Raw genomic sequence first — 21,716 nt, forward strand, 5'->3', positions numbered from 1 at the left:
AGGCAGGACCTGTCCTATGACTTTGTCACGTACCGTGGATATGAAGGGGGAAGGTTTCAATTTGAGATGAATTCCTTGTCGGTAGATTCGTATAATATTAACCACTATGAAATAAACTCTTTTTCTGACAGCTCATTATTTCCCTTCTCGCACAGCTCACATGCCAGGTCTTGTCTCATCAGTAAAGGTACGGTCACACGTCGCTACTTTTGCAGCGATGAAGTACAAAAAACTGCGCAACTCTTGTACTGCTACGTGTGAACAACGGTGCAACCCGAAAAGTAGCGGCTGCCGAACCTGCTGCTCGCTACTTTTCCATGCTGAGCGCAGCTTAAAAGTAACGACGTGTGAACAGGGTTCTCAGGGTTGCAGCGGCAGCATTTTTGATATCGGTTTTGTTGAAACTTATGCTGCGGTTGCGACCAGTGTTGCCACTCAAATGTGCCAATGATACTTTTATTGTTTGGACGTATTTTATAATAATAATAATAATAATAATAATAATAATAATAATAATAATAATAATAATAATAATAATAATGATTTATTTTAGCTGTTAGATGTTAGATGTGATGAAAAGAAATTATTTGTAACAGTTACTAAATGCACAACACAGTGTGAGCATATTTGCTGACGATATAGTTCACTTGTTTAATTTTCTGTAGCGTAGTTTCAAACGAGGAGATTCGAAGAGAACGGCAGTTACGTGGACATTCAGCTCCCCACTATTACCATTAATGCACAGCACAATGTGAATACGGCGGTTGCTGTCGTCTGCGATACAACGAACTTTTCTGCTGATTTTCGAGTTTGCCATTTTTTCCGGTTATTATATGCTTGTTTAAGTTGTGTTAACTCTCGCTAGTGGTTTTATATTTTATTTTATCCGTCTTGGTATTTACTTTGTTATTGTAAATATTTTTGTTTTATCACTAGTATTATTATTATTATTATTATTATTATTATTATTATTATTAATGAATTATTTTGTATTACAATCTTTGTATCATTTCTGTCACGATTATTCTATTATTATTATTATTATTACTATTATTATTATTATTATTACTATTATTTTATATCATCAGCATTATTATTTGAACCCTGTAAAATTTATGTAGACTACTGGACTGTACCCGAGCACGAGCATATGCTCATTTCGGGTATCTATCCAAATGTAAATTCAAATGTAAATTGTAAATAAATTTTGAAAAATTTTGAATAAAGAAATTGCAAAATTAAAAAAAAAAAAAAACAGGAGGGTTGCCAACATTGATTACGCGAATATGCTGTTGGTTATCATTTAAGTATATAGGCGTTTTTAAAAGCTTTATGGTAAAAATAATGCCAATTTCTGAATACTAGTTAGGACAGAAAACCAAATAATAGATAAGTAAGCTTTCGCATGAGTTTATTAATAATGCGAACATAACCACAAAATGTATATTGAGAAGTCAACACGGAGAGGGGAACCTGCAGCATGACTGCGGCTGCAAAAGTAGCGCCTTGTGTGTGAACAGACTCGCAACCTCCAGTAGCAACGTTTGCTGCACTCGGGTTGCGCAGCACGAAAAGTAGCGTGCAGCGCGCTACTTTTGGCTTACGTGTGAACATGACACGCAACTTTTGCAGCTGCAGTACAAAAGTTGCGCAGCAAAAGTAGCGACGTGTGACCGTGCCTTTAGTCGAAACCAAATCAATAAAACATAGCTTAATGTTGTGTTACTGCATTTCACAGAATAATACTTTCACAATGCTTTATAAAAATTAAAGCAGTACATCTTTTATTTATAGCAGTGACCAATTGCTTTTTTCGTATGAAATGTTAAGCAAAAATAATTGAAAAGATAAACTGTCGCTACAGCGTATCGTAGCGAACAGCCGCGCCAGAAGAAGAGCACTGTAGCTGCGATCAGTATATACCCCGTGCTTGTGTCTTGCCACCTTGATTTCTTTGTTTATTCGCGTCTTACGTCGGCCGAAAGTGGAAACAGATTTTAGCACACTGCGCAGCCGCGTACCGCACGCTGCCCCACAGGCGAGCGACGTTCTCTGTCCAGCGTGGTTATGAAATTAGAGATTCGTGTTGAAGAAGTTGATTGCCTCCAGGGACATTGCTATCTCACACATACCGATAAAAACTCTTTTCATTTCCAGTCTGTTATTATGTGTCAAGCAGTTTCTGGCATCACATGGTTTTGGTGTCAGTAAAGACACAGATTGCAGTGCTCAGAATGTAGCAACTTTTCTTGGCGTAATTTTGCTACGAGCGACGTCAATTTTCCGGAGCAACGCTTACGACGGAGTTAATTAGTAGAGTAAGACATCCGAAATTGTCTCATAGACCACTCTTGCCAACATGGTTTGCTAGAGTTTTGTGTACTGAGATTTTATTTTGGCCTGCATATTGTAACTAATGTCCTTACTGTCGGTATCTTACGAGAAAATCCTTGAGCGTGGTTGCACTGGTGGATTGCTAGAAGGAACTCCTTATATCCAAAATTGTTGGTACACAAATTTTGTTGCCTTCGATCGAAGCATTGATGTTGTAAATCCCAGCATACTGTTATACTTAGATGTGCAATAGCAATTGAGTGTGAGTTTGGGAGCATATTTATTGTGTTTTTAAAATGTAGGGTATGCAAAACTTGGAAAAACTATTACCAGCTAAGGGTAAAAAATTATAACTAACGGAAAAAACTACTAAGACGGATCAGGATTCAAAGATTTGGCATTTTCTGTGGATTGAGCTACATGTAGTAGTAGTAGCTGATGTAGTTGTATTTGTTGTTGTAGCTGATGTAATTGTATTTGTTGTTGTAGCTGATGTAGTTTATTTGTTGTTGTAGCTGCTGTAGTTGTATTTGTTGTTGTAGCTGCTGTAGTTGTATTTGTTGTCGTAGCTGCTGTAGTTGTATTTGTTGTTGTAGCTGCTGAAGTTGTATTTGTTGTTGTAGCTGCTGTAGTTGTATTTGTTGTTGTAGCTGCTGAAGTTGTATTTGTTGTTGTAGCTGCTGAAGTTGTATTTGTTGTTGTAGCTGCTGTAGTTGTATTTGTTGTTGTAGCTGCTGTAGTTGTATTTGTTGTCGTAGCTGCTGTAGTTGTATTTGTTGTTGTAGCTGCTGAAGTTGTATTTGTTGTTGTAGCTGCTGTAGTTGTATTTGTTGTTGTAGCTGCTGAAGTTGTATTTGTTGTTGTAGCTGCTGAAGTTGTATTTGTTGTTGTAGCTGCTGAAGTTGTATTTGTTGTTGTAGCTGCTGTAGTTGTATTTATTGTTGTAGCTGCTGTAGTTGTATTTGTTGTTGTAGCTGCTGTAGTTGTATTTGTTGTTGTCACTGCTGAAGTTGTATTTGTTATTGTAGCTGCTGTAGTTGTATTTGTTGTTGTTGTTGCTGCTGAAGTTGTATTTGGTATTGTAGCTGCTGTAGTTGTATTTGTTGCTGTAGCTGATGTAGTTGTATTTGATGTTGTAGCTGAAGTAGTTGTATTTGTTGTTGCAACTTCTGAAGTTGTATTTGTTGTTGTAGCTGCTGAAGTTGTATTTGTTGTTGTAGCTGCTGTAGTTGTATTTGTTGTTGTAGCTGCTGTATTTGTATTTGTTGTTGTCACTGCTGAAGTTGTATTTGTTATTGTAGCTGCTGTAGTTGTATTTGTTGTTGTTGCTGCTGAAGTTGTATTTGTTATTGTAGCTGCTGTAGTTGTATTTGTTGCTGTAGCTGATGTAGTTGTATTTGATGTTGTAGCTGAAGTAGTTATATCTGTTGTTGCAACTTCTGAAGTTGTATTTGTTGTTGTAGCTGCTGAAGTTGTATTTGTAGTTGTAGCTGCTGAAGTTGTATTTGTTGTTGTAGCTGCTGTATCTCTGGTAACTAACTGTAGCTGTTGAAGTTATAGTTACTGTAGTTGTAGCTCTTTATTTACAACGACGCTTCCAACTGCCGAAGTCAGCATCGAAATGTAACGTGGGCGAGGATTTGCCGATGAATTTTGCTTCGAGTCCTCTATCAGAAGCAGGGTTGCTTTCCTGCTTTACTTCCGTCCCTGAGAAGCCATATTTTATTGCTAATAGTAAACAGCCCTCGCAAGTATCACATCAAACAATCAGCGTGGGCAATAAATATTAATATGCCGAGTATTGCAATGTAAAGAATCGGGAAGAAACTAAATCGAAATTGATTGGAACCATGTACATACATAAGTGTTATGCCCATGGTCAGGTCTTTCACTGCAAACCCAACATTCTCCAATCTTTCATAAATTCTGCCTTTCTCTTAGTCTCCGCATATGGAATCATGTGTAAGTTATAACTGGGCAGGAAAACCACCGACTAGATAATGCGAGAGAAATGTTAGCGGTACCGTTGACGACTTTAACATTACAGTTTACCGCCTTACTCTGTGAATAGAGTATGCGCTTTCCCTCCAAGCGGTCCGTGGTTCGACTCGGGCGTGGGCAATGGAAGAGGAACTTTATCTTCCGTCTATGGGACTGTGTTTGTTCGTTGTCCTATGTTGTCTCATCTGTGGCCCTGTGCATTGCTGAGCCTTGTAATGTGTGCCTGTATAATATTGGTAAAATGTTACATATGTTGGATTGTAAGTCGTTCTTCTTTGTGCACTCTGCCAACAATAACTCCATTTTACCCCATCTGGTGGGGCAAGATGAAGTTTTTACCACTCTTCAGAAAAAATAATTTTTTTTATATTATCTAAGCAAAATGCACCGTTAAGTTATACTTTAGTTTTGTACTTAAAAGTGTAACAATACACATATATGTTTTTCAGGTTTATTCAAAGTGTTTTTATTTTAATTATAGGCTCCAAACACTAAATTCCCCGACTTGCCCCATTTCCCCTACGTGTATTCGACATGCATAAAGGAGATACAGAGTTGACCAAAAGTCTCGATCCAGTATGCTGAAAATGTTGACCATTGTTAATGTATGTAACATATGTTATTGGTCACATGCAACATTTTCAGTATAGTTCAAACTTCCATCCTTGTATTTCCAAGCACTGCTCCCAGCGATGCATCGTCCCTCTGAAAACAGCACAAAGGTGGAGTGGTGTAATAGCTGATGCTGCTTCGTAAATGCGTTCCCTTAAGTGAACCTTTGTTTTGTACACCTTGCACTTGAAAAACCCCAAGCAAAAGAATCAAGTGAGGTTAAGTCTGGTGCACGTGGCGCCCATAGTCTTTGTGCAGTTCTGTCGATTCATTGATCCGGAAACTTTTTATCGAGATTTTCACGCATAGAACTAGCGAAATGAGGTGGAGCGCCATCTTGCAAAAAAGACAACAGAGTTTGAAACACCATCCTGATTAAGCTGTGGTTTTAGGAATTGTTACGTGTCCAAGTAGGTGACACCAGTGACAGTGGGTTCAGGAAAAATGAATGAATCATGGATTTTCCTTGTCGTCAGACCTAGCCACACATTAACTTTGGGTGTATCTATTTGCCATTCGTACGTAGCATTTGGTTGCTCGTCGGCCCATGTTCGACAGTTATGCCTATTCACACGTCCACGGGCATGAGCTGTAGCCTCATCACTGAAAAGGATGTTGTCCATTAGATTCTCATTAGCAAGAACCTCAAGCAGTTTATGGCACATAGCCTGACAGGCAGCATAATCTTGCTGTTATAAATTATGTAGCGCTTGCGGATTGTACATACCTTTGTGAAATGTAAACCGCAGAACTCTCCAGACTGTTGTCTTAGGAATGTTCAGTTCAGTCGACGCACCTGGATTGCTTTCAGTCGCTTGCTGAATACGTTGGACGTCATTTGCAGAAGTCTGTGGTCTGCCTGAACGCATCTCATCAACATCACTGTATCACTGCCTGTTCTTTTTAATTTGCTCACTAGAGTCCTGATATTGGCTCTAGTGGGAGCTGGTTTGCGAAATTTTCGTTCAAACTCCTGAACGCATTGTTCCTCGCAATCGCGCGAAAGCAATCTGTACTCGTTCTTCACCAGTGAGCATACTTCTTCATTAATATGAAACAAAAGAAAATATTGCCGATTTCATGAAAATGGACCGAGACAATGTTATTCATAATGTGCATGTACACTGCTGTTTGCGGACTTTATAACTCCTTGCTGACTCGGAGGTGAAAGTTAGTGTTATTTACAGCCGCTAGCGCTCTTGTCTTCCATCCAGACATCCCTGATTCGATCCTCGGTCAGGTCGTGACGTATTTTGTGCTCGACAAAGCAGACGTTGGTTCGAAATAGTTTTATCTGTGTACTCCCGTTTCCCCTATCATTCCAACATCACTTCTAATTTCATATTTCAACTTCAGTAGATAAAAATAGCCTGGTGTAAACTCTTCGATGTATTACGGGTTTCTGATGCCAATTTCTATTCTGGTGGTGTGGTAGAGAAAGACTAGTGGCCGTAACTCCACCAGATTTTATTAAATATGTGAATATATTTAGTAGAATGCGTTTGAGTCTAAAGAAAGCAGAGAAACAGTGTAACTGGTCTGCTATGACGAGAATCCAAGCCCCCGCATACCGGTGAAGCATCATGTCACAAAAACGTTCACGTCTGAGTATTTCTGACAAAGTAAATATTAAGGATATTAATGGAGAGTTTAAGGTAATATTTATTTATTTATTTATTTATTTATTTATTTATTTATTTATTTATTTATTTATTTATTTATTTATTTATTTATTTATTTATTTATTTATTTATTTATTTGTTTATTTATTTCATAGATGAATAAATTCTAGGAAATAAAATTAATTTGTATTAACGTATCACATTCACCGTTTTTTTAGTGAATCATCAACTCTTAAATAACCATTCCCGTATGATCGAATTTTTTACTCTCCATAATATTCCTTGACTTTCATGCTGTACATAAATATGATGCTTACCGATTGCAGGGGACTTGCTCCGCATGTTATATCTCAGTAGGCAAACATTGGCTTTCTCCTATATCGACGGAGCAGTGTAGTACTCCGAAGGAATCCACCACTGATGAAGGGAGTGCGACTGTTGGTTCGGTAACATGTCTTAGTATTTTGAAGATACCAATAGCAGTTTGCTTTGCTTTCAGAGAAAACATATGCCGGACCCCAGAAAGGCGGAAGTGCGATACTCTTGGACTGGCAGAACTTGGGAAGATGTGCGACAACAATTCCAGCTGTGCCATTGTCCAGGACAACGGCTTGAGTGCAGCCTTCACCATCGCGCACGAGCTAGGACATGTGTGAGTCTAAATTGATGTTATCTTTCCAAGGCATTTCACCCTGACATCAATTTGAGTAGATTTTTCCGTTTTCGCTTACCCTCTTACTGTTCTAGGACCTACACACGAATGCCTGTAGGAGAGGGAACGATCCTATGGGCCACAGATATGTGGGCTCTCCTAGCCTCCACAGAGACACACACAGGACAGAAAATTAACGAAACACAGTCATGCCCGAGGCGGCATTCGAACCTTCGAATCGCGTCGCCTCAGGGGAGTGCTTCTTAGACCGAGTAGTTATCCGGCTATTTAGAATTGTAAACTTTTTATTTGGCCTGAACTGGGACTCTTGTCATTCGTTGCAGACTTTGAGCATCCACTTCTATAACTTAAGACACCACGTTGAGAACGTATAAGCATTCGAGCCCTAGACAAGATTCAAACTCACGAACGTTACTTCTACGCATTAATGCTGAACAGGTTTACAGAAACTGTGGTGCATAATATCATTGTTATAGTAGGTGGTACATATTGCAGTATACCTAGTTATTGTAGACAACACAGTACATTATACTCTGGTACACAAAATTTGCTGAAAATAAAAACAAGCAAAGAGGCAAGCGGAACAATCAATCACCAACTGCATTTACAGTGAAGTAAGTTACGAATTTTGAATCTCAAAATAGTACATTATGCAACGAGCCTATAATGGTAGTAAGTAAGACGCGAGTATGTTTGTTTATGAAACGAGCGCAAGCGAGTTTCATAATTTTCATACGAGCGTCTTAATTACCATTATAGGCAGTTCCATACGACTTTTTATGCTCGACCATATTTCTAACTTGAAATTATTCGTAAGTATTCATGTTATAGTTATGTAAGTGAGGAGCGGAACTGACCTTCTAAATTGTGAGATGTGTGCAGACGCGAAAGTAGTGATTTTTTTCCGAGGAACGAATGTCATTGACCTTGATATAATCTGGAGAATAACATGAACATTAATCTTGTTATAACCTGGAAATTGATTTAGAATTGAAAAACGAGGTGACAAATTGAATTTATTTGAATATTATTTACAATTAACGCTAATTATTATAGTAACAGAACATAACCTTCTGCGACAGTATTGGATTTCAAGCCTCCGTGACGTTTCGCTAGTTGTCTTTCGATTGCATATACGAGAATAATCGATACTTGCGCTTTTATAATGCTACAATGGTGATTTCTCATTGGCTGAACAACTGAACTATAATGAATAGGTGTACTTTAATGAGGTGCATTAAAGGCTACTACCAGGTGTATAATTACTACATTTCGGCATGGGCGAGCATAAAGAAATTAATAAACCTTTTTGCATTCCTTTAGAAAAAGCGACATTCATTATTTTGAAATGTTATATAAATTTTACCGTATTAATGATGTTTGCTGCTAAATGTATTGAATGGAATGGAATTTTCAGGATGGGGCACTATGACCCAGCACTGCGACCTTTCACTATCAGCGCTAACCTTCAAGCTAGGCGCATTCCCAAACCCACACCGGCTGACTGCACTAAGGTCCGCTGTGCACCCAGGTTTCGTGCAGGCAACCCCCCCCCCCCCTCGTCCCTAGGCCAGCCTCCTCCGTGTTTCGCCAGCCTGCGTTCGGGGAACGCTATGGAATAATGACGAAATGGGGAAGTGTTGACGGAACGATGTAGATGCTTAATATGGGAAAACAGGAGAACCCTGAAAGAATTCCAACTGCGACTTTGTCCGCCACAAGTGTCACTATGGATTTTTCAATGAAAATATTTCAAACAATGACGAAATATAATTTGTGTTCAGTACTTTAATAAGTGGATTAAGATGAACTGTAAGAATGTAGTCAGAAATCAGCAACTTACAAGGCAGTACTAGCATGTGAAGAATTATCGTTATTACTTTAAATCTGTGAAGAAAGAAATCGAAATAATTGTGTCGCTTTTCAAGAAAAGAAGAAGTAAATACTCTGAATTTGATTAAGTCTGATAAAAATATATTTATTTCAATGACTAAGGAGTAAATTAAAACTAGAACTTGCACCTAAAGGCTGGTTCACAATAAACCGGGAACGGAAACGACAACGAAAACGAGAATGGAAATATTGTTAAAATAAATGTATTTAAATGTGAGAGTTAAGAATTAACTATTGTGAATGCTGACATTTAAATACATATATTTTAACATTATTTCCGTTCTCGTTCACGTTGTTTTTTTCGTTCCCGGTTTATTGTGAACCAGCTTTAAGGCTGCTAAGCGTCCCACAATTGCAGATTTAAGATTTTCCGATTTTTATCACTGCAAACTTCTTCAATCCACACTCTCTTATATTTTAACAGTTATTAGTGGAATTTTGGGCAGATGTGAGTCAGATCTGTATCATACTGCTTATACAGTGCGTTCGTAGCTCGGCCGGACCGTTCCGCGGCGACCTTGGACTGTGTGAAGATTGGCGCACCTGCCGCCAGAGTTACACGTAAACGACCGGCAAGTCATGGGTACGGAACACTAAATACTCTACTAATATTAGGCTTACCTGCATCACAACAGATGTTGAAAGTGACGACCTTCAACTCGAACACATTCCCCATATCTCCGAAAACAATTCTGGTTCGGTCGCAAAAGTTCATGTTGACTGATTGCCTGTACATCTCTCGTGAACATCTCTCGTGATGTTGTCCTTCAATTTTTGTAACGTGTGCGGATTTGATGCGTACACTTTATTCTTTAACGTTCCCCATAAATAAAAATCGCATGGAGATAGGTCAGGGGAACGAGGTGGCCACAATCCTCGACTAATTATTCTGTCACCAAACCCACTTCGCAATTCATGCATAGAATTCGCAGCGGTGTGCGCTGTAGCTGAATCCTGCTGAAACCAGCCACTCAATCGTTCATTTCTTGTTAGTTCCGGAAAAAAAAAATATTTAAAATTGAAGTTACACAAATCAACTGTTGTGTCGAAAAATATGGGACCGATAATTCTACTCGCACTCACTGTACACCAAACCCCAACCTTTGCAGCGTGGTGAGGAACTTCATGAATAATATGGGGATTTTCGGTAGTCTCCATATCCTGAACCGAGATATAATTCGGAACTGTGCTAAACGCAAAGCACAGGATATTAATTTGAACTTATGGCAGTCCGAAGTCTAAGCGGGACGGGAATTTGTGTTTCTATTTCAAATGGGAGGGAGGGAATTAACCCCTAACCTTCGTGAACTTGACTTCAGACGGGAGGGAATCTGGCAACTACGTTCCCAACACCCTACTTCTACACGACCCCTTTACCTTTCCGCGTAGGCCTCACCGCGGTCCTTCAACCCCGGTCCCACGAGCTACAAGGAGCCCAGGGGAAAGCCCATGATACACAGCACTGCCACCAGCAAATAATGATCACATTTGCACGGGGTTCGCAGGCCACTCTACATCGGAGCAAGCCCGAAATATGATGGCGAATGAATCCGAGGTCCAACGCAGAATGTTATGCAGCAATTTTGCTCCAATTTGTTGAGGGAAAACCTTGGAAAATACCTCAACCAGGTAACTTATCCCAAGCAGGATTTGAAACCTGGCCCGTTCGTTTCACGGTCATACGTGCTAACCGTTACTCCACAGCGGTGGATCTTACTTGAAATAGCCCTTTGTAATGAACGCACGTTTTATTTTCATAATATGCATCATACGTTTTTTCTCGCTTTTCAGTAATAGGTTTTATTATATTTGGCATGCAGTCTTGTCTTGCTTGTCCTCAGTCGCTCGAGGGAAATGATTTTCTGTGACGACATATATTAAAACGTAATGGAAAGCATGTCGATCTGAAGTCCAGCTAATTAGAGAAAGTCCGTGAACTGTTCATCTATGGTCAAGCAGCTTGAACGAGCTCAACTTCTTTCTAAACATGGAATAAAAGCCGGTTGATTTGAGACTTCCGACAGTAGGCCTACTAACTTCCTTATTTGGAGTCCGCGCAAGTAGTGCACTGGCGATCTCAATCTCCAAGACGCTTGGTTCAACATTTGTGTATTCCTGGTGATGTGAACCGAAATACAATGTGATGTGTTTGGGTATAGAAATAGTGAAAACTCTGTAAAAGGAAAAATGTTTTTTGTTTAGTGTTCACAAGATTTTAAATGCATTGAAGGAAGGTGGAATTTTCCTCCCAGTACATATGCTTTTTTTCCCCACAAAACTCGAACTCGAGTAGTGGCTTTGAAGTCCACGCAATTGACCCACCAACACACCAGTTGCTATCAAATGTTGTGTATGGCATAGCAGCATCTCTGCAGACAGTCTTCTCAGAATATTATTGGAACTCGCCATAACTTCTGTGTTTGACACAATCTTACATTAACCAGCGTGTGTCTTATAAATGGATCCCTCTTCTTCTGCAGTGTGTATTGACTCTTACCTAATTATTTTCGAACATAATCCGCAGAACGAAACAAACGTTGCACTGTTGTAACACTTCGAAACGTAGCAGGTCATGAGACTTATTTTCCTCTTTGCCGAGCAAACCATTTTTGTGTTTTCTTCGTTAATGAAAATAGTTTTTTTTCTTTTTTATATTTCTCATATAACACACAAAATATTGGCTGGTGAGTATCAGTATAGAAAAGAGCTGTCTTTTAAGATAGCATTGTTACTGGCTTTTATATCACTTACATAACTTGACTAGGATTTTATTTTTGCCAAAGCCAAACAAATAAGCTAGAATTCATACTTCAAAAAGATAGGCCTAAAATGAAAATGATAAACAAGAATAATTATGCGTATTCAACCGTGCGTTCAGACTTTACATCTGACTTTAAATAACGATTTGCAGGTCCCATGAATAGGTCATTAGTATCTAAGATCAGAAAAGTTCAAATCTTGATTTGGACAAGTTAGCTGGTTGAGGTTATTTTCGAGGTTTTCCCCTCAACCACTTGAAGTTTTCGGCATTAAACTCCGCACTCATTTCGCCATCATAATTACACTTCCCTCTTTCATCACTATCTCCGTTCCTTTCCCACGTTTCCGGCTTGTTCCGATGAAGAGTCGGCTGCGGGCCACCACCGAACTTGGACTCCGTAGTATGTGGTAATTGGTTGCTGGTGGTAGTGCTATGTACCGTGGGCTCTCCCCTGGACTCATGGTAACTTGTTTGACCAGGGTTAAGGGACCTCGGTGATGATTACACTGAATGGCAAAGGGATTCTTCAGCCTTAGGGGAGTTCGGGGGCGGCCCGCAGAGAATTCTGTAGCACGGGAGTCTTAGGACATATCATTCCATTTCGGGTAGTATAATGGTACAATGCTGGCTGAGAACAATAATTTAATAGATAAATTTCGTGTGAACTGAACTTTCAGACAAGTTCTACTGCTTAAAAAGTCAATATTTTCGAATAAATTAAATTAAAGTTAACCACTTAGGCTGTAGTTTAAATATGATATAAGTGCCAGGGTTATCTAAATATTTTTTTTTTCACAAACTATCTACACACTTGCGAGAGGTAATCTAATGTGACCGCATTTCACCAGTCATCCCACTCACCAATCTTAACACATTTAGTTACACGAAATTACATTAACATTGCTCTTTATATTGCTAGAATACATGGCGATCAATCGCTGTATTAATAAAATTGAAGTTTCAACTGTGCTAAGTGGGAGCGAAATTTGAAGAGAAGCACTTCATTTTTTACTTTAAATTTGGGTGAAGGTTGGCCTGGTACTCCTCTGGGTGTCTAAAGCATTGCCACACTTTCATTCCTTCCGGAAGTTCACGAAAACTTTTTTAAATGCTAGTATATGATTTGTATGTTTTCAGAATTAGAGTATCAAATAGTACTATAGTAGCCTAGTCCTTCAAAGACATTCCTCGCGGGTAGGAATCTTTGCCGAAAACATTAAGGCTAAGATTTGCCTGTAATTCATTCATTTTTTGGAATAGGCTTCTTCTTAGTGTCGACCCCCTTTGGCGTAGTATTATGCGAAAAATGTCAGTAAATTTACACAACAATGAATCACAATGAACCTTCCTCTATATTCTTAGCACAACTAAACAGTCTTTCTTTGCCGTCTGGAGAATAACAGCAAAATGGAAACTATATCATGATTAGATCGTGACCGGCACTTCTAGCACAATTATAAAATCACGATAATCGTGAGTGGCACTTTAAGGGTTAAAGCAGCAGGAATTGCGTTCTTTCCGCAGTAGTAGGTCTCTTACAGTGTAGTACTAGTACATTCAGGATCAGAGCTGAATATGTTGAGTATACAAAGTATATCAGACCAAATGATAGGCTACAAAGGGGTAGCATGCGTGCAGAATACATTTTTTTTTTCCGTTAAAGAACGCATGTTCTTTTATTAATAATTTTGGTGTTACGCCACACAACCTTGCTGACGTATGGAGGTCGATGTGGTGCATTGTGAATATCACTACAAGATTATACATTTATTATTACTTTACATATACATATATATATATTTTTTTTTCTCCAACAACCAACTGAAACAGTACTAGTATTAGGTTATATACAACATTCCGTCAACATAAAATTTCTCCCTCGCGTTACGGAATGCTCGCTGCGTCGAGTCCTCATGGGGGAAGAAATTTTCTCATGAAATTTTGGGCCAGTGTATGGGACCGATGACCACCCAGCATCGTGATGCACTTGGGGAGCTACGATAGGTAGGGAAATTCCGTTACGACAGCCAGCTGACGGCTGGGGGGAACATCGTGCTAACCAAACGATATCGCCATTCTGGTTGGATGATCGTCCACATCTGCTTCGGCATGTGGACGTGAGGCCAGCAGCCGGCTGGTCTGCCATGGTCCTTCATGGGCTGTCGTGCCTCGGATTATTATTATTATTATTATTATTATCATTATTATTATTATTATTATTATTATTATTATTATTATTATTATTATTATTATTATTAAATTTCCCCATTTCTTCATCAGTTCATACAATTCCCGAACGCCACGGCGATGCACGGAGACTGGCCTATAGTGAGGATCACTTAAGAGTAGTTCCTAAGAGCTAATTTGGTCGTCTCTTCAGTGTTACAAATTAATACCAGTATCACAACTCGATCACAACGCGATAACACCTAGAAATTCCACTTCACACATCATCTCTGTATTCCTTATCTTTCACTGTTGCTACTTCTCGTCACTGGAACTCTCTGCCGCCTGAAGTCAAGGGCTGCCGAATATTGAAATCTTTCAAATCCAAATTAGAAAATTATCTTATGGCGAGTTGCCAAACTAACTTACTATTATGACAAGTGTTGTATTGCATGTTTCTACGTATTCACATTTTTTATGTTCTAGTGATATTTAACTTATTTTATATTTTTGTTTTCATATTTTCCGATAATGGTAATCTATAATGTGATAAGTTGAGCTATATATAATCATAATTTTCCTTACTGTGTGTACTTAAAAATATTGAATTTATTGTATGCTTTGTACTGCACTATTTTATTACTATTATTATTATTATTATTATTATTATTATTATTGTTATTATCAATAATTGTCTTATTTTTATACTTTGTATGTCTCATTTATTTTTACCTGCTGTTCACATTCTATTATGCTTTTTCCTTTCTTTCTGTATGTTATATATTATGTCTGATTTCTACTTCTTGTTGTTTACATTTTATTATTATTATCTTATTCAGTTTTGTGTGTAAAATTGTAGTGTACTTTGTAAATTTGTAGTGTTTTTTGTAACGCAGTTTTACTCCTGGTTGAGTGTTAGGGAAGGCAGTATGGCCTTAACTCTGCCAGGTTAAATCATTATTATTATTATTATTATTATTATTATTATTATTATTATTATTATTATTATTATTATTATTATTATTATTATTATCACCAAAGAGGGTAAAATCACAATGTCATGTCCTATAATAATAATAATAATAATAATAATAATAATAATAATATTAACAATAACGATGTCGTGCATATTTACTTATTTACCACATCTCTTCTTTATGTTGGGAGGTGTAAGTAAGTAAGCAAGCAACTTCCAGAAATAGCAAGTAATGTTATGCCTGACGGTTCGTATTGACAGCCAATTTTCTTTATTTCACATTTTCTCTATGATGTCTACAGAAGGTTTTCAACATGATAATGTCGTAGGATTCCCTTGTTAGGTGGACGAATAGGAAGATAGATCGCAGCCAGCAGACAAATGTGGAAAGTAACATTTTCAGTCTAACTGATGCTGAAGCATTTAATTTCTCTGAGAATCCAAGTCCATAATTTTAAGTGTCACATTATTTTCCCTGTGCTTGAGGGCATACTGCAACGTGTGAATTTGATGTGATGCAGGCTCAACATGCCCCACGACGACGACCAGAAGTGCATTCGCTTCCGAGATGGCTCCAAAGTGCACAACGTGATGTCCCGCATGCTCGACCACAAGGCTTACCCCTGGGCGTGGTCCAACTGCAGTCGCCATGTCCTCACGGAGTTCTTGGAGTGAGTACCCTCTCAGCTGTGTAGCAGTCAATAGTGTTGACAGCGCCACTAGGGTTGCCGTGTAGCTCCATCGGATCAAGACTTTCGAAATGAGAAATAAATCAAAGTTGTAGCGTGAACTTCTTTCGTTTCGAGGATTGGACATAACTTCAGAAAACGAAGGGTCAGTGGATTTAGTAGTTTGAAATGAGGAATATATAATAATTCTTAATCTTATGTTTAAGTTTTACCATTTACAGCTTGGAACTTTCATCTGAAGTGCTCGATTTGGCGAACAGCTTTATATTTAAATTCCTTTTCTGACTAAGTAGGCCTATACACCTTCAAAATAAACTTTCCATTTGGAAAAAAAAATCTTTAGAGATTTTTTATTAAATCTTAATTCTGTGCTACTTTTTCAACGTTTCAGAAATAAAGGGTTACGGCACTACAAAATAAATAGACACATTCATTGTTTTGTAAATCCAGAACTACTATGTTAACGTTATTAGGATCAGTTTACACTGTTTTGTAAATTAATTCTTCAATTTTACTTTGAGAACTCACAAATGTGCGATATCTCCTCCTTGTGTCGGACGACACATGGTCTAATTCATCCCAGTCTAAATCATTTCATCGAAATCAGTTTTATGTAAATTCAGTTAATCTGAATAATTTGGGAATGGGAGTACGTAAACCCTGACTTTCACAAATCCCAAAGAAAAAGTCGCACTTTGTGAAATCGGGGCTCCTTGGTGGTCACCGTGCAATAGCGCGGTTGTCTACTGTAGCACGGCTAATCCAGCGCTGTGGAAGTGTTTCGTGCAGATAATTTCTAACACCCTGGTAAAGTTCCCCCAGTTCTCGTGCAGTTGAGGTAATTCCTCAACCGAACAGCGCAAAATGCATGTCGCTATCATAGATAGCCATCTCAGCTATTATGCTTGCGCCAGCGCAAAAATCAGCGCAGTAGTACCAACGTAGTAGAACAATTAGAATATATTAGTGTTTGGTGGACTACTGTGAAATAATCTGTTCCCCCTCCAAAAATTTCGTATTTCAGGAAGTGTATAGTCTTCTAATATTAGATGAACATTTCTCGATTGTAGAAGTTAAAAAGTCTTTCGATAGAGAAATCTGAATTTAAGAACAAATGTTTATTTTCCTGTAGAAACCTGATTGAATAAAATTTGTAAAGCGTTGTTTAAAATATTGTTATACTTTTAAAATTCTGTACTGTTCACTCCTATGAATGTAAAATGCATTTCTTCATGTGTAGCTGTGATGTAGCCTATTTTAATTTCTAATACTGACGAGCCAGGACACGTCAAGTAGTATTTGGCTCTCTACGCTACATTAAAGTTGTATCTGCTTAACTTAAGATTCTGTCTTAAATTTTGATTACACGGAAAGGAGCATGGGGTCTTCAGTGAACTCAAGCTGAAATGTGCAAATTTCTTTATTCTACTTCTTTCTAATGCAATTTATTAGTTTAATACTTTCAGAAAGATAACTTTAGCAAGACTTCTTAGAAGAATATTCTACTGAGTAGTAAATAGTTTCTTAGTTGCTGCAGTACCTGGCTACAGATTATGGTTTTACGGCAGTGACTTTATTAATGGTCATTAGAGATGATAAATTCGCTCCAGCGCCGGGGATCGAACCCGGGTCCTTGGTTATACGTACCAAGCGCACTGAACTACGCCGAAGTTCAGTCTAAGCAATCTATACTTAATCTTCGCCCAACAGTGCATAATACTGTGGAATCCCGGCCGTCAAATCACTCAATTGAGTGCGTTCCTTATATAATGGCAGGTGACTTAATATAACATGTCAACATATATGTCGAACATGGAATAAGGCCACAAAGGGAAAAACACTAGAGGAGAGGAATTCGACCCGGTGCAGTGGGTTGAACTTCGGCGTAGCTCAGTGGTTAGAGCGCTTGGTACGTAGAACCAAGGACCGGGGCTCGATCCCCGGCGCCGGAGCGAATTTTTCTCCTCTAATAACCATTGTTACCATAACAGATATATTCTGTAGGATTAAAACATTAATCTTTACTTGGTGACTTTATTGGTTCCATATTCCATATCACACTGCCAATAAAGTATTGTACAAAATTGCTATATGACTATAAATATATAATTTTCTAATTAATATAATGTGAAACATACCGCAACAAAATTAACTAGTGTATAATACATAATTTGGTGTCTCAAGCACCTGGCCATGACGCTGAAAGAATATGCCTGGTCGATGATTAAGAGAAATGGCACGTGGAGCTAGGCACATACAGACATAGTAGCAGCTACCCTCATCACTTCCATACCCAGTGAATTATTATATTGCCGATATCAAATCTGTGTGATCACACAAAACGAAATTATGTCGAAGAAACGTTTGCTAATTGCCGACCTTCTACAGCAACGTAAGCACGGAGCTAAACGCACTCAGGCAGTTGTTTCAATAAGTTACAGATGTCAATAATTGCTCGCCAATAAAGAGCACTTGTGGCTGGTGCATTACACGTTTCATTTTTTCAAACACAAAAACAGATCCAGAAAGCACACAAAGCTGTTTCTGGAGCATTTGTGACGCAAGGATAATTACAGCACCAGATTCCGAGGATTTCCTGTTCATTGAAGAGTGCTGTCTCCTCCTTCCCTCAGTTACTCACCGCCACAGATACAAATGTACTTCTATCAGAGAGGCCATAATCATCAGTAATAATGTCTGGTAGCCTATGTTTAAAGTATTTATTTGGATTAGTTCTCTCCACAGCTTTGTATGTATTTCTATCATGTGTTTCTGAGCTTCGTTGCATACATATCAATTTTCTGGACATGATCCATTCTCTCAGAGTACTAGCCTCTCGAGACTACACAAGATTCTCGTGCTGGGTTATCCTTGCCAATGTTTCTCTTCATTCAAATAGGCGCATATTACATTCATGTTATTAGAGATGCCACATAACGTCTTCAATTAAATGAGGTATAAAGTAAGAAGCTGTATGGCAATGTCTGCCTGAAGCCAATATTTACTAATATTTAGAGTTACTTGTAACTATCGTCAAAAGCGTATTTTTGTGGTACTAGAAGTGGATAAGAATGTTAGGTAGACTATGACGTAATCTCCCCCCCCCCACTAAAAATTCCGCTTTATTTTTTGTATAGCACCCAGTCTTAGTTGGGGACTGAATCTTGCAGAAAAACATTACTGCTCACATGTTTTTTTTCTACCCAGACGTGTACGGACGAGAACATTACCAAAATTTTGAAATATTCTCAGACGGTAGCCTATTATCTTTTAGCGATACATGGGAAGTATATATGCATACGTACATATCTATCTACTTTCTCGAAAATAAACTAAGTCCTGAAAAAGTTAATAATAATTGAGCCGTTCAGAGCAAAACTGGTGTAAGTCAAAATTGAGTAATGAGGTTTAAAGTAAACATTTTGTAAAATAAAGCGCAAAGTAGCAATTAATATGCCCTTCTTGCTATCCACTGACTACTAACATCTTAAATAAATTGAATATTAATTGCTAATTTGCTCTGTATTTTACAGAATGTTCACTTTAATCCTCATTACCCATTTTTGACTTACACACTTCTGCTCTGAACGGCTCAATTATCATAAAATTACGTCAAATACATTTAAACTAATATTCTCATTATTTATTAAAAGGAAAATCCCTTGCCTCTGCTCATAATAAACATGTGTTGAAAGCTACACTCCAGACCCTACTGCCTGGTATAAGTTCCATTAGATATTGCGTTCCTCATCTGCGACTTCAGCTTGTGAGTTCGCTGAACTATTGTAAGAGGGTTGGTACTTCTAGCCAATATAGTCCTCTCATGACACAAGAACAACATCGCATCATAAACATAAAAACAAATGAATTTTCAGAAAGAGCCGATGGCTATAGATTCTCCACACAACGCTATTTCTTCACTGAAGCGTCGGACGTTATCTTTTTCCTCGCGAAGATTACAGAGTAGTTAATCGAGCTCAGTCTATCTCTTTTGTTACCATTATGATACCGCAAGTGTTAATTTATTGAAATTGGCGGTTAGTGGGATACTATTATTTACATCATGTTCTCGGCCACATAATTGGACAACTTATGATTGATGATTGGAACCGGGCATGAACCCCTCCCGCCACGGCCACCTTTTTAATTAAATCATGCTTCAGTCCAATTACGGAATGAGATTTCTCCACATTGCGGCATTGTAATTGCTCCATGCAATAAGTGTCCAATTTAAGTAACTGTGTTCATTTCTAGCACATAAATCAGGCAAACAAATTGAAAGCCTGAAATATTAATTCTGACACGAAGTCCCACAGCTGCGGAAAGTGCCCAATTTGTTGAGAAAAATGTTATTTTTTCATATATTTGAATGGAATAAATGAAATAGAATTGAATAAAATACCAGCAATAAAATTGGGAAACGAGTAATATAATATAATAATATATACTGAAAGTTATATTGGTGGGAAAAGAAGTAATTAGCCTAATCATAGAAAATTTCGAAAACACTAAAGACAAATAGCAATGGAACAAATTCCAGTCAATATATTTCGTTAAATACATCGGTAGCATATATTTTAAAATATCTTAAGAAAATATTTGGGATTTCAATATAAATGGAAGAATAAATATCTAGAAACAATTGTATCAGCTATTAAACTATTCAAAAACAAAATATCAACCGTTATTGGGGGGATTCTAGCTGAATTGATAAAAAGTGGTTAAGAAAATCTATCTCGGCCATTAAGAGATTTATATGAATTATGTATTAATAGCGAAGAGATTCCTGGAGACTGAAAAGTCGGATTTATATCAGTTATTAACAAAAAGGGCAATGAAGATGACTGTAAAAATTACATTTTTTTCGCAGATTATCTGGGAAGATTATTAAATGCTTTGGAAGGTGAGTTTGAGGATTTTGGAGAACAGGCTGGCTGCAGAGCCGGTGGATCAACAATAATTAGATTATGATTTATGTGTAAAATAGTTTACTGAAAAAATTCAGCAATTGTATAGCCCATACGCCTTGAGGAACAAAATTGTCTTATGCATTCGCAGTAACTAAATAATTGCGGCAAGGTTCCTGCCTTTCTCAATGTCAATGTAAATGGTAGAAAAGGAGGGGGAAACATTTAAATGGTACGCGAGAAATCTTCCTTGCAAAGGCATCTGAGCCTGAGAATAACTGAATATGTGAGCTCCAAGCCTGTTGGTCACTTGTCTCACTCCGAGTTTCGCCGTTCCACTGAAGGAACTAAGAGAATTTTGAAGAGGAAAGCCGTAAATGGTCGTTCTTTTACTGTGTATAATTAACAGTATTAGTCATAAGCACAGTCCGCTTTCAATGTTTCCTGTCTCTCGGGTTTGCAAAAGTGCTTTCGCTGGAAAAGGTTTCCTTTCGATTGTTACGACGCTTTGAACTTAGTAGTATGTTTGAGAAAGACTGCAATTCAAAACTGAGATTGAATTTATCTTCATGTGATCATATTTCTCGATTTGAATCGGTGTATCCGAATTTATAATGCAATTGAAATAATTGTGTTTCTGCGAAGATTTCGTCAGTTCAGAGTATTTCTTGATTTGTGTTCAGTTTAAAGTTAAGTCTGAAAAAATTGCAGAATTTATGAACGATGTAGTGCCTTATGGAAAAATTAGGGGAAAATATGTGAACATATTTATTCAAAAAACTTCAAAACGCTTTAACGATTCACAAAAGTGAATGTAAATTGGTTAAGTACGCATTTGTTCTTCATAAAAAACATGACCTATAAAAATATGAATGATTATCAAATTATGTTAGATTGTATTGTTATTTATAATTAACAATTACAGTTTATCTTGTAAAGTATGAATTGCAAAATATAATTACTTGTAACTTTAAAATTATATATATAACTCCTCCATAATAAAATACTGTTAACATAGACCTATCTGCAATTCTAGAAATTGATTGCAATTTCCATCCAACATCTCGATAATGACGGTTTCT

General features: G+C 37.7%; 1 protein-coding gene across 4 annotated transcripts in view; it reads left to right on the forward strand.

Moving 5' to 3' along the window:
* The window catches only part of AdamTS-A (ADAM metallopeptidase with thrombospondin type 1 motif A), a 991,514-nt gene that overhangs the window by 514,564 nt on the left and 455,234 nt on the right, over positions 1–21,716 (forward strand). For all 4 annotated transcript variants that reach the window (XR_011334233.1, XM_069836834.1, XM_069836835.1 and 1 more), the window contains exons 8-9: positions 7,069–7,221; positions 15,560–15,709. Coding sequence is in view for 3 of the 4 variants with exons in the window: in XM_069836834.1 (XP_069692935.1) it covers positions 7,069–7,221; positions 15,560–15,709 (303 nt within the window). In the remaining variant the exon portion in view is untranslated. The remainder of the gene's footprint in view (positions 1–7,068; positions 7,222–15,559; positions 15,710–21,716) is intronic.

The sequence above is a fragment of the Periplaneta americana genome, chromosome 10, assembly GCF_040183065.1.
Source record: "Periplaneta americana isolate PAMFEO1 chromosome 10, P.americana_PAMFEO1_priV1, whole genome shotgun sequence".
NCBI classification, from domain to species: Eukaryota; Metazoa; Arthropoda; class Insecta; order Blattodea; family Blattidae; genus Periplaneta; species Periplaneta americana.